At 34.9% G+C, this 13,879-nt stretch overlaps 1 protein-coding gene across 1 annotated transcript; it reads left to right on the top strand.

Moving 5' to 3' along the window:
- The first annotated feature begins 1,869 nt into the window (after positions 1-1,869).
- Positions 1,870-10,767, top strand: LOC117324466 (multidrug resistance-associated protein 7-like). Its single transcript, XM_033880335.1, has 18 exons — positions 1,870-2,173; positions 2,871-3,974; positions 4,104-4,331; positions 4,570-4,732; positions 4,880-5,058; positions 5,174-5,425; positions 5,545-5,643; positions 5,872-6,061; positions 6,218-6,442; positions 6,643-6,763; positions 6,915-7,107; positions 7,263-7,478; positions 7,689-7,816; positions 7,968-8,137; positions 8,275-8,432; positions 8,544-8,797; positions 9,102-9,345; positions 9,502-10,767. The coding sequence occupies exons 2-18, from the start codon at positions 2,880-2,882 to the stop codon at positions 9,751-9,753; spliced, it is 4,167 nt and encodes a 1,388-aa protein (XP_033736226.1). The 5' UTR covers positions 1,870-2,173; positions 2,871-2,879; the 3' UTR covers positions 9,754-10,767.
- Positions 10,768-13,879: the final 3,112 nt, after the last annotated feature.

Below are 13,879 nucleotides of genomic sequence, written 5' to 3'. Positions count from 1 at the left end.
TGAACTTTATCGACCATTCCTGGGGTTGAAACATTGACAGGCCTTCCAGGACGGGAGTCATCCTCAAGGCTCTGTCGGCCGCGCTTAAATTCCGCCACCAACCTTTTCACTGTAGTATATGAAGGGTCATTTTCCCCTGGTGTTGCCACCATATCATTATTGATATCCTTAGGGGTTAAACCTGTTTTATGCTATTATTGTATCACTGCTCTATTTTGTCCTTTTTGCAAAAGCCGCTTATCTTGTTTACCTTGAGTTCTATCTCGTCGACATCAACTAACCAAATGAGACCAGTCCTCGGGTACACGGCCCTATAAAGTCAGAGAATAGTAGGACTATCCTTGAGTACCTCCTTCAATAAAAGGCTCACAACATATCAATCAGCCCTCGTATATATTGTTTGCCTCTAACAAAGTTTGTTTCATATCATTAAAAAATATTCACCAGAACAAAGATTTTTTTTTTTAACCGATGAACTGATTCAACACTTTATTTGCTTTGATAAACTGTTATTCATCATATCAGAATAATTTGATTTATTAATAGAGATAAACACATGAATTGTAGATTTGAATGAACTCAGCGGTTGAGTATGGCGACAGTGTTAATCTTCTTACATATTTTTTACTTTGTGTCAAATGGATTTCGACTGAATGTCTTGTTTAGCATTCGAAATGAGCATTATAGCCCACCCAGGAAACCAGACCAATATATCAAATAGCAATGGCCCGTCCAGGATACAACTATTTCACCATCGGCTGCAATACAGTGGTTCACGCTCCGGTCACGTGTTAAACAACACTCCTGTCTTATCTATTATCATATTTATATATCACATCCCTATTCACAAAACAATCACTTTGTACTACACCGAAGGTGTGAATTAACGTGAGAAGGAAGGAGATAACAGTAACCGATCTTCGGTAAGGTTACGCTGTGTTATCCCTCTACTGTCTTTAACTGTCACAACAATAGGAAATATTAAGGCAGATAAGCATTCTTATAAACATCAACGTAGGGCAGAATAAATTGTCATATTACATAGTTATGAAATAGTTTTTAGAAATAATCCATAGAAAACAATTGGATTATCTTCCAGTAGGTAACTAATACTTACGTCTTTGTCACAGATATATAACATCAATGCCAACCGTCTCATAAGTCATTCATTGTTTTTTTCTAAATGAAACAAAAACAGCAACTGGCACGGAAAGATGAGAAAATTAATTAGTCTTACTTAAGCTTATTTATACTGGCTAATAGCTAATAGTTATATAAGCTTATGCTAATTTTAACTATCAAACAATAGATACATTATTAATTACCAGAACCTGTCAACAATATACTTGATTAAAACATACATAAAGCAGTGATTACAACACCAGCAAAACAATAGATATAAATATTATAAAAGTTTAGTTATATTGCACACACGGTTCTGTATTGTCGGAATACATATCAAAAGTACCAGAGAGGACTTTTCTTTTAGAGCATTTCGTGAACTGTGGACATTTTGCCCGATTATTGTGCCAATATATTCAAATATTTTATACCAATACTTCATATAGGTTATATTACAGATATCTTACACAAATACTGATCTATACGTCTCCAATCGTTCATCAGCCCACAGCTGTATAATAACTCTACAGTCGTGATAATGAGGTAGACATTTACTCGCCATTTAATTATCACGCCTAACGAGGTTAAACAGCACAATAAGCAAATTCCATATTTTGTTTATTTTCTTAAATATCACTCGTCTGTCTTTATTTAATTTATCTGGAAAGTACAGAGGAAAGCTGTAACAGTAATGTCGATCAATGACTATCACTTGACAACATAACATGTAAACAGTAACCCTGCCCCAAGCGGCATTTAAATCACTATTGATATACACTAGGTCGCTCAGTAGCTACGTCACGAAACCTCGATACTCTACCACTATACGTACTGACAGGAACAATACCATATATATTTTTAGTCAGAATAAATTCCCCTTTTTCCATACCCAGGAAAATCTGCAGCATGTTGAATTCCGGAATTTTGACCAAAATGGTATATATAATGAGATGTCGCATATGTTGGGTCATTCAGCTAACCTGGAGTAGAACTAGAAGCAACTTTATAGTCGTCAACTTGAAATATAGTTTTAAGGCAGTAGACCTTGCTGGTAAGTAATATATAATACCGTACAAGTATTTGAGCTGCTGGGTTATTGCCTGTTCTTTACTTATGCCAACACAGATAAATCAGTTCTAATACCAAAAACAACTCCTGGTATTATATAGAAAAAAAATAAGATAATCTAACAGTGTGACAAATAATAAGGGTAGTTGACAAATGGACTGTTATGAAAAATTACATATAACGGCCATTAACTCAGTGGGTTGACGGTTATTATTTAATTGATGTAATGAATGAGTAACTGTTAAAATTGTGCTATTTCCTTTACAATAGACCAACAACTTACAGATGGTATAAAAAGGTGTAATTATTTTCTATCTAACCATACCACAACATCATTATTTTCACATTGAAAATATACCATTTCATTCATATAACGTATTTATCATAGATACAATATTTAAAAAAAAAAGGATAGGTCAAAAGTAGAGTTAAATATTAATATTTCCGTGAAAAAATAACGATAACTACATTATTATTATGTACGTGAGATATATTTTCAGATATGCAATTACGGTAAGATACATTTTCAGATCTATAACTATGGTAAAATAATTTTTCAGATCTAGAGTTATGGTTAAACATATTTTTCAGATTTATAACAAAGGCCAAAAACCTTTAAAGATCTATAACTATGGTTAAATACATTTTAAGATTAAAACTATGGTTATGTATATTTTCAGATACCAGATATGCAGTACTCGTTCTGGAAGACTCTGTGCATCAAGGAAAATATAATGATTGATGACAACGACACATTTCCCACGAACGTTAATACAACAAAGCTACAAAGTTACAATACCATGAATCCCAAGGAAATCGTTACAGAGGGCCCGTTTAACTTTGAAACATCAACCGTTGTCAATGTTCTAATGGCAGTAGTAACTTTGTTTGTGTTCTGTTTCCTCACAAGAAAACTATCACATCAAAAACAGGATGGCGATGAAAAGGCATCTAAATTAAAGGCGGATCCAACTTCTGGTACAGCTGACTACCCAGTTAATGAGGATGGGGTATCCTTGTTGTCCAGGCTTACCTACTATTGGGTACATCCACTGCTGAAGAAAGGAAATGAAACGGCCAGTCTCTCATCTGAGGACATGTTTCATTTGCCAAACAGTCTTAATGTAAAGAAAATACAAGAAGCGTTCTCGAACAGATTTCAACCAGACGACGATCTTGGTTCAAAGGCAGATAAGAAAAAGCCTACCTTACTTCAGGCGTTATTCAAAGCCTACGGGCTGGAATTCTTTCTGTATTGTGGTATCTTAGAGTTGATTGCGCAACTGATCAACTTCACAGGTCCCATATCTCTTGGATTGCTGATTTCGGTTTTCGAAAATGGAGATGAACCATCACACAATGGATATCGCTACGCGTTTTTATTGTTTTTGTCCAGCTTTGGAAAAGCTCTTCTAGAGAGTAGATTTCACTTTGTACGTATGCATGCTTTTTTCAAAGTAAGAATTTCCATTATGACAGCAATATATAAGAAAGCATTACAAATAAGTACTGTATCATTATCAAAATTCAGCACTGGTGAGCTTGTCAACTTTCTTGGGACTGATACCGATCGAACGATGCGCTTTTGCCATTGTTTCCATGCCCTATGGAGTCTTCCATTTGAAACAGTTATATGTTTGTATATCTTGTATCAACTGGTTGGGATTGCCATGTTAGGAGGCCTGATTGTTGCTTTGGTGCTTGTTCCTATCAACAAGATAATATCATCGAAACAGATTGCTCTCGGAAAGGTGCTTATGGAACAGAAAGACAAGAGAACGAATGTTAGTATATTTTTACTGAATCTGTAACACTAAGTATTTCGATTTCTAATATGTGTTTTATATTGTAAAAAATGATTGGCTGTTTAACAGTTGATATCGGATGTGTAATTCAGTGTTTGTCTCCCACAGTTGATGAACGAGGTGTTGGGCGGAATAAAGATAATCAAGCTTTACACTTGGGAAGATCACTTCCAGAAGATGATTGAGAAACTTCGTGACGCTGAGTTACAGATCATCAAACAGAGAAAAGTTCTTGGAGCCATCACCGGATATTTGTGGACTCTGACCCCTATCTTTATGACTGTACTGACTTTCAGCGCCTACTCTATGATGGGAAATACCCTAACCGCCGCTAAGGTACAAACAGAGTCTGTAGATTGAGGAATACGCTAAAACTATTTTCTTTGGATCTTGAAAACTTTAAACTCAATGTATTTACTACTTCGTGTGTCTATCGACAAACCGTTTCATCTTTAAAAAGCTATTGATTGGAGAGACACAAACAGAAAAGTTGTCATAATTTAGTTCTGTAAAAGCCTGTATATTTTATAACAATGATTTACTTTAATAATCAATATTTGTAAATCTTTTGCAGATGTTTGCGAGTCTGGCACTGTTTCTGAAACTGTTAGGATCACTCAACCATCTCCCTTGGGTCTTTAATGCTATAACAGAAGCAGTTATTTCCCTCGGAAGGATTGAAAAGTTCATGGCATCGAAAGATATTGACCTCAAAAGTTATTACGCACAATTACAAGGTAACCACGTTATCTTTTTCAACGAGCAGAGATATAAAAATATACATTGACTTGATTTGAAATAAATACCAGGCCGAATGTTTTTCGGTTCAATAAATAATTAACAAATAATTAGTATCATTCACAATGTTAAAAATATGATTGCAGAATCGCCGGAAAACAGAAATGTGATATCGGTGAACACAGGAAAGTTTACATGGGAAGGTGAGAAGTTAAAAAGCAATGAGCCAAATGAAAATATGACTGAGTCTACAAGCAGGCCAGCGACGACAACCACTACATCAGGAACCCTTTGTCTGCGAGATATTTCTGTCGATATCAAAGAGGTAAGTAGTAGTTAATTATATATATAAACGTGATGGGCAAAACAAGTCTTAATTTAGTGTTCCCCCCTCTCTTTTTGTAACAGTATAAACAATAGCCATTGTATCTGTTTCATAGGGCCAGTTTATAGGAGTGATTGGCAAAGTTGGTTCTGGGAAAAGTTCCTTCTTGAACGCTATCCTTGCGGAGATGTCTCGAAAAGAAGGCGAGATTTCCGTGTCTAATCTCAGAAATGGATTTGCTCTGGCGGATCAGGAGCCTTGGTTACAACAAGCTACCGTCCGGGATAACGTTACATTTGGCAGTCCATTTAGCGCTAAGAAATACGCCGAAGTTATTGATGCAGCATCTCTCAAGAAAGACATTGAGGTTCGTATAGTACGAGTTGTGATCTATAATGACGATAAGGTATCGGTGTTTAATCAGTGACTTGTGTTGATCTGCACAGTTCATCGTAGACATAAAGTATTCTTCATTTACGTTTGCAGATGTTACCGGCTGGCGACAAAACAGAAGTTGGTGAGAATGGCGTTACATTGAGTGGAGGCCAGAAAGCTAGACTCGCTCTAGCGAGAGCATTATATCAGGTGAAATATGAATAATTTCTTTTTACATACTGAATTGTAAAATTAAGAAAAAAAACCCAAACAAACAAACAAACAAACAAACAAACAAAAAACAAAAACGAAGACGTAAGCTTAGTAGACAGCAGTCTTCGTTTGGAAATAGATTTCATAATATTTATGTGAAACATCGTCTTTACGTGTGTAACAACAAGTCCGATTGTTTATATAGATTGAACATTCTTTCTCCAGGATAAGGATGTATACCTTCTTGACGATCCTTTAGCAGCAGTGGATGCTCATGTGGCACAACAAATGTATGACAAGTGCATCATGGGATTACTAAAAAATAAGACCAGAATCCTATGTACACATCACACGCATTTCCTTGGGGAGGCAGATCTGGTCATTGTCATGGATGATGGAGTAATCTCCAAAATGGGTAAGTCAAGAGACAGTTTATTTCAATTGTGTATTTAGGAGTATAGCTCATTGTAGGAATCTTCTCCTGTAAAATATTTTTTACATTTCCTTTAAAATGCAAAGAATTTAGAAATCAAACTTCAAACGCTCTAAAGTTCGCTTATATCTTTACTAGGTCCCCCATCTGAGGTTCTTCCGGATATAAAATTTGCGGAACGGAAATCTCCGGAAAAAGAAAACGTGGAAGTAGAACACAATGACAAAAGCGACAAGGACGGGAAACTTGGTGAAGAGGCCAAGGCTACAGGAGAAGTGAAGTTAGGAGTGTACAAAGCATACCTGTCAGCGTTAGGTAAATGGCTCGCCATCACCATGGTTATGTCCATTGTCTTCATGCAAGGTAAGTTTGTGATATGCGTTGACAAAGATATAGCCTTAATTCATAACTTATCTTGGGATGTTTGGTTTGTTATACAGATATATTCACAGAAATAACATTCTTTAACCTTAAGCGCGTTGATGATAATAACGTCTTAGTGAGGTATTGATAGTGGTATGTCTGTATATAAAATATATTAATGATATATGTCACTGTTTCAGTGTCGGAGATGTTGAAGGACTGGTGGCTGACTCACTGGGTATCTAATCCTAACACGAATGTTGTCAAGTCTTCCCTCTCTGGATATCAATGTTTTCATGATAACATATCAACATCCAACACGTAAGTGATGTTTTAAGATTACGATAAAGAATGCTGATATAATATTAATGATAATTTAAAATATAACGCAGCAACATACTTAATGATTATTTTTGAAATAGAATAATATATCAAAAATATCTTGGTTTAACAACGTAACCTTGTATTACAGCTTCCATGAACGTTATGACTCAACGCAGAGTGCGACATCCAGACAATCCAGACTGGTCTACTACATGGTGGTCTACGCGTGTCTCTCTGCTGTTTATTCTCTCTTCTCTTTGGCCAGAGAGATTCTCTTTGCCTATAGTGGGATGAATGTAGCTAGGACCATGCACAGCGATCTACTCAATACCATGTTTAAAGTAAGTTGTTATTTAATCAAAACACTGTATTCAATGGAACATTCTAACGCCTGTTTTTAAGACAAGATTTGTTTGTTAGAGGATTTATTTTGATTTTGCTGACAAATTTATACTTTACTAGGTTCTAATAAAAAGTGTTTTTCTTTTGTTTGTAGGCGCCAATGTCATTCTATGATGTGACTCCTGTAGGACGAATCCTCAACCGATTTTCATCAGACATGGGGACCGTCGACGACTCAATAAGTCAAATGGTCATGGTGGTTCTGAGTCAATTTTTCGAAGTTGTTGGAACTATAGTCATGGTGTGTTACGGAATGCCTTGGTTTATAGCTATCATTATACCTGTGGGCTCAATCTACTATCGGTTACAGGTAAAGGTCCTTGTAGTTCTCACAATCAATGTTAAAATTTCTCATGACATAATACTTTATAAAAAGGTAACCAGTAGTTTTATAAGTGGTGTTTGAGATCAAAGTTGTTTCAATTGTTTAAAGTCAATTATGTAATTTACGCACTGATATACATTTGGGAATTACAGTTTTGGTTTTATGCTGAATTGTCATGTATGTGTACATTCACAGGAGAGATATCGTCACACATCACGAGAAGTCAGACGAATTTCAAGTCTTAACCGGTCACCTCTCTCCTCCCACTTCTCGGAGACAGTGTCGGGATTGGTCACAATTCGAGCATTCCGTGAATCAGAGAGGTCAGTGACATTTGTCAACATGACGAATAATGTAAAATAATCACAAATGCTAGTTATATATGCATACTTTTAACTGTAAATGTGTTACAAGAAATATCCACATATTATCGTATTATTATATTATTGTATTTGTATGGCTATATTCTTTCAGATTCACCGACCAGCACATTAATCGAATGGACAACTGGTTAAAACCGCATTATACAGCTCACAATCTAGGGATGTGGCTTTGGCTCCGGACGCAAATGTTTGGAATTATCATGGTTACTGGAATAGCTACTATGGCTGTGATCCAACACAATTTGTATGGCATCGATCCAGGTATTATTGTCTTTACTATGTTATTTTTATTCTTTTATTCATAAAGATTCGAAATTTCATCCGATGAAAAATGAACAATGAAAATGCTTGAAAATTATTGCTATCTTAACATCAACAATATTTATTTTACATCACAGGAGTTGTCGGACTTGCCATATCCTATATCCTATCGCTGTCTGGACTTTTAAATGGAATCGTCAACTGTGTGACTGAAACAGAGAAACAAATGGTCAGTGTAGAAAGGGTTCATGAGTATATAGAAGACACACCAAGCGAGAAATGGAAAGGTTTACAGGTGAGACTTATTAAATATGATTTATTGATATACAGAAATATATAGCAATGGTCATCATGTATCATAATTTAGATACAAATTATTTTACTATCTTCCTTTTCAATGTAACAGTCCTCACCGGCGTGGCCAGCTGCAGGCGTCATCAGCTATAGTGACGTGTATATGAAGTACCGAGATGGTTTACCTAATGTCCTCAAAGGCCTCACGTTCAGCACACGACCTGCAGAAAAGGTGGGAATTGTTGGACGTACTGGATCCGGGAAGTCCAGCCTTTTCCAGACACTGTTTCGTACAGTAGAGATAAGCTCTGGCGATATTACCGTTGATGGGATGAACATCCAGCAACTGGATCTTAAAGACGTCAGGTAACTGTTATAATCTATTAACTCATGTTACTATCATTATACTGCACAAATAGTATGTTGTCAGGTAATTACATTCCATGTTATGATAGAATGTCGTGATTGACAAAGAGTTTCAGTAATGGCTATTGACTATATTATTAGGACAAGGTATATGTCATTGTTGACATTTAGTCAGCATGTCATATCGTAGAATTTCTATTTTCTGTAAAGAAAAAATTAGATTAGTTCGTGTGGTTATCAATGTAGGCAGAAATGAGAGCTTTGTTCCGTATCTCAATCTCATATGAAATGGGTTTTTTTCTAGACGACATCTGGCTGTGATTCCCCAGGATCCGTTTCTCTTTAGTGGTACCGTCAGGGAAAATCTGGATCCCACGTCCTCCTACAGTGACGAGAAACTTTGGGGTGTTCTGGACAGATGTCATCTCCGTGTGTCTGTCGACAGATTGGGGGGACTCGAGGGAGAAGTGGGAGAAAAAGGACGACATTTTTCTGTAGGACAGAAACAGCTCGTGTGTTTGGCCCGAGCGCTTCTCACTAAGGCAAAGGTAAGTTATATAGATGTTGATTTTGACCTGCGATTATTTGTTTTCGAAATGAATTCATCAAATGTAGATCAATTAAAATAGTTTATAGAATGCAAGCATGGATAAATATTACACGAAACAATTATAGGTAATCCAATGTCGTTCATTCCGTTTTAGGTGTTGTGTATTGACGAAGCCACGGCCAGTGTAGATCTAGAGACAGACAAGTTGATTCAAGAAACAATTCGCAAGGAGTTCGTGAACAGTACCGTGCTAACAATTGCCCATCGTATCAACACTATAATGGACAGCGACAGAGTGTTAGTGATGGACCAGGGTCAAGTGGCTGAACTGGACACTCCAGAAAATTTTCTGAAAAACCCACAATCTGAATTCTACCAGTTAGTTCATGGGAAACAACAATCTTAGAAAAAAAGCAGAAACATGCAGTTTGGGATATATTGCGATAATCAAATAAACGTATTGCATGTAAAGTTCGTTATCAATGAAGAATTAATAGGATTATCATGAATTATCTATACATCTAGAATTTGCCAGCCGTTCAGTAGACTGTACATTATTTAGGGTCGATGAATTAGTATTAGTTTGATATATGTTGAAAGTACAAATCGCTTATGAAGCATTCGATAATATTAACTCTAATATGATTATTGTATTTTTAAAGCTGCTATTAAAGGTGCTTGTTCAAGTTTTTTGTCAATGTTCATGACGTATAGAAATCTGTGAAGTATGTTACATATCTAGTCCAAAGTAAGATGCTATGGTGTTCAACAAATATTATATAAAATTGATATTTGTGTATTACAAAATGTATATTTTGTACATTTAAACGTCAGACTGATGGCGCAATATCAAACTTGTTACACTGTTTGTTATTAGTTCATTTTATTCGTTATGCAATATGTATTAATACTTACGTGATATACTTTATCTTATCTTATTTTATGAGTAACTATATATTTCCCTATACATATATTATAAATAACGTTAACTGTGTATTATTGTGGAATCAAATTATGTGATTTTTTCTTTGTGTATGTAATGCAAAACTACCTATATGCCATAACTGACGGGTATTGTAAATTACACGGGAAACTGGTTTGTTCATCTTTAGAATGTTATGAAGGATGCTGATGTATTTGGTATGGTGTTGGCTGAATTAATGAGCAATGCAATAGTGTGTATGTTATTATAAAGATTGATAATGAACTTTATCTTTTGCATGGTGTCGTATGGAAAACTCATGAAAATAATTTCCGTGTGTACTTTAAATCTTGATGCTGTCCTTGGCGGGAGTTATGAGTACAAGGAAATTAACGTTTGGTTGAAAGATTATGAGTACGGAATGAATGTAATGGGGGGATACTTTGTTAATTGTACTTGGTTACCTATTTTGAATAAATAATACGATTGTTAAAACAGTGTTTTGTGTTGACTTTGGAAACGAAATGTAAACTTGAAATGTCCTATAAAACTATTATGAAGTGCTTTAAAGAAATATAACACGGGATGCAAATAGAAATGTACTCTTGAAATAAAAAGCAAGATGAACCGAATTTAATCAACTTTACAGGTATATGCGTAATCTTGTAAAAAGTTAGTTTTTGGTCAAACCATTCTATACCGAACGAATGTGTGACTCAATGTGTAGTTCTGAACAACAAAAGATCCTGGAGTAAAATAAAAAGAAACAGAATGTGAAAACTACCATCTATTGTGTATTATATATTCTAACAATTATTGTTTCCTATATCAAACAGAGATCTAGAGATCCGTATCGTCTTTAGTATCAGAAATATACATATATGTAATATTTCTTTCTAATATGATTAGTGAAGTAATGTGCGATCGGACGGACTCAATTATCACACTTTCGAGTGAATTTTCGTCTTTTTCAAGATACACATGTATAATCATATCTTAAAAGTTCACTGTAAATAATAGAGAGATAATTACATTTGTATTTCCTATAGCACTTGCCACCTAGGAGTTATTCAAGCCAGTATTGGTCAGTCTGATGCATTAAATGTATGGATAAGTGGAACTAACGCATAATATCGCCAACATTTCGCGTTGTTACGTTGTTATCACTATAATACAGAAACGGAAATGGATTTCTATTTGTTATAGATGTCACTTTGTTGACACGATTTATGTAAGATTTAAAACATGAAACAAAATAAACTTATTGTCTTTTTAGTGTAGACATGTCTTTGTGTTATCACAACTTGTAATAATCAAGTTATAATGTAGGCGTTTTACGAAAATGGAAAGACGCAGATAATCAACCAAAATATCAAGTTGATACACCAAATTTTGACATTTCAGAATTTTTGTAAACAATGTGTGTCACTCCTGTTGTACATATACGCGTACACTGTATCGACATGTTATCCAAATGTGTGCCTTGTTTATTAAATAATGACTTTGTATGAAAATGTGTTTCTACTACATGTTTGACCGTTGACTTCTATATATAAACGTGTCAACTGGTGACCACTTAACGCTTCCATAATTATGACCTTCAATATCTGTAAAAACTACGGACATTTATATGAAACATTACTGCTACAGACACATTGTACAAGAAAAATGGCAATAAGCTAAGTTAGATGTAATCAAATCGACATTCATTATGTCAACAAATTGACTTTTATCACAGAAAGTAGAGGTCCACTTAGGTAAACTGATATATATTACTAAAGGAAGAGGTCCATTTGGGCGAACTGATATTTATCACAACAAGTAGAGGTCCGTTTACATTTTAGCATCTAGGTAATCTGATAGACAGAAACCGTTTCATCATCAATACGCGTTATACAATAAAACTGTCGCGTAACATCGTATAACGCATCAGTTTCCCGTAATAACCCGTTTTGTTTACGTTATCAAGCGGTAAAATGATCCGATTTGGTTTTCGTATATAGGAGATTGATAAAGGGGTATTTAAATTGATACTGTTGCTGATTTTGGAACGATCCACTTCGAGCGTTAGATTGTGTAATTGTTAGTTTGTGTGGTTAGGAGGATATACATGTAGCTTAATTCACATATTCGCATAGTTCCTTATTAAGAGTATAAGTGTATTGTTTTCATGTCATTATTAAGTTGTTAAAGTTTCATCGTAAATATCACTCAAATATTACCTTGTTATAAACTTTGTTTACTGCCGCTGATTTTCACTAAATTAAAGTTTTCAACTCTTGAGATCTGAAATAGTCGCGGTAACCTTATCCAGATGTGACATTTTTATATAATGGTGGACTAATATAAAGTTAACCGTTTTATCATGGAAATGAATATTTACTAGAAGCACCGGTAAACAATTAACACTGGACATATATAGAATAAGCAGCAAACCATTGTTACTCTTGCAAATCAGCAGGAACAATAGATATGAGATTGATCATCAAATTCCAGTTGTACACCGACCCATAACATGAGTCATATAACCTGGAAAATCCACCTACGATCAAATGTAAGTTGGTCAGTCTATTGTAGTTAAATACCAGGTTAGGCCGGACATTATCACTGTTTACAAATGTTGTCGTTAATTTCTCTCTCAGAGGAGACTTACTATATCCAGTCCGATCCTTCATTTTCCTCTGGATTTTCCTTATAATTCCCGGTAATCAGCCTAGTAATTGAAAACTATTCAAGAGTTAATAAAAACATATTTGTGTTAGATCAAAGGAAATCGGCACACCCTTTTATCAGACTGAATTAGTATATGTGATGTATGTGTAAGTTTTATTTTCATATTGGTCACTGTGTACACTGAACTATTTTATTTATTTTGATGAACAGCACATCAAAATATTTGAACCAATTAAGTTATCAATAGATATTTAAATACAATTTATATATATGAATGGTTTCAACGTTTGCGTCTGGTGAAAGCGTGAATATCATTATATCTCATGTCAAATCGACTGTTAAATTAGCGTAAGGTTGACCAGACCAATATATCAAATAGCAATGGCCCGCCCAAGATACAACTATTTCACCATCGGCTGCAATACAGTGGTTCACGCTCCGGTCAAGTGTTTAACAAGACTCATGTCTCATCTATTATCATATGTATATATCACATCCCATTCACAAAACAATCACTTTGTACTACACCGAAGGTGTGAATTAACGTGAGAAGGAAGGAGATAACAGTAACCAATCCTCGGTAAGGTTACACTGCTACTGTCTTTAACTGTCACAACGATAGGAAATATTAAGACAAATTATCATTCTTATAAACATCACCGTAGGGGAGAATAAATTGGAGTTCAAACTTGTCATATTATAAAACTATGAAATACATTTTTAGATTGAGATGATATGTTCATTCCGTTAGTAAGTAATTCATACTTACGTCTTTGTTACAGTTATAGTTCATCAATGAAAACCTCTTATTCCTTAAAATCTCTAAATAAAACAATAACATCAATTGACACGGAAGGATGAAAACTTCTGTCCCGTACAGAAAATGAATAGAATAGAAAAAGAATATTTAAGGCTATTTATTTTATATCAGCTAATG

This window comes from Pecten maximus, chromosome 3, assembly GCF_902652985.1.
Source record: "Pecten maximus chromosome 3, xPecMax1.1, whole genome shotgun sequence".
NCBI lineage: Eukaryota > Metazoa > Mollusca > Bivalvia > Pectinida > Pectinidae > Pecten > Pecten maximus.
This window is presented reverse-complemented; position numbering and strand designations above follow the sequence as displayed.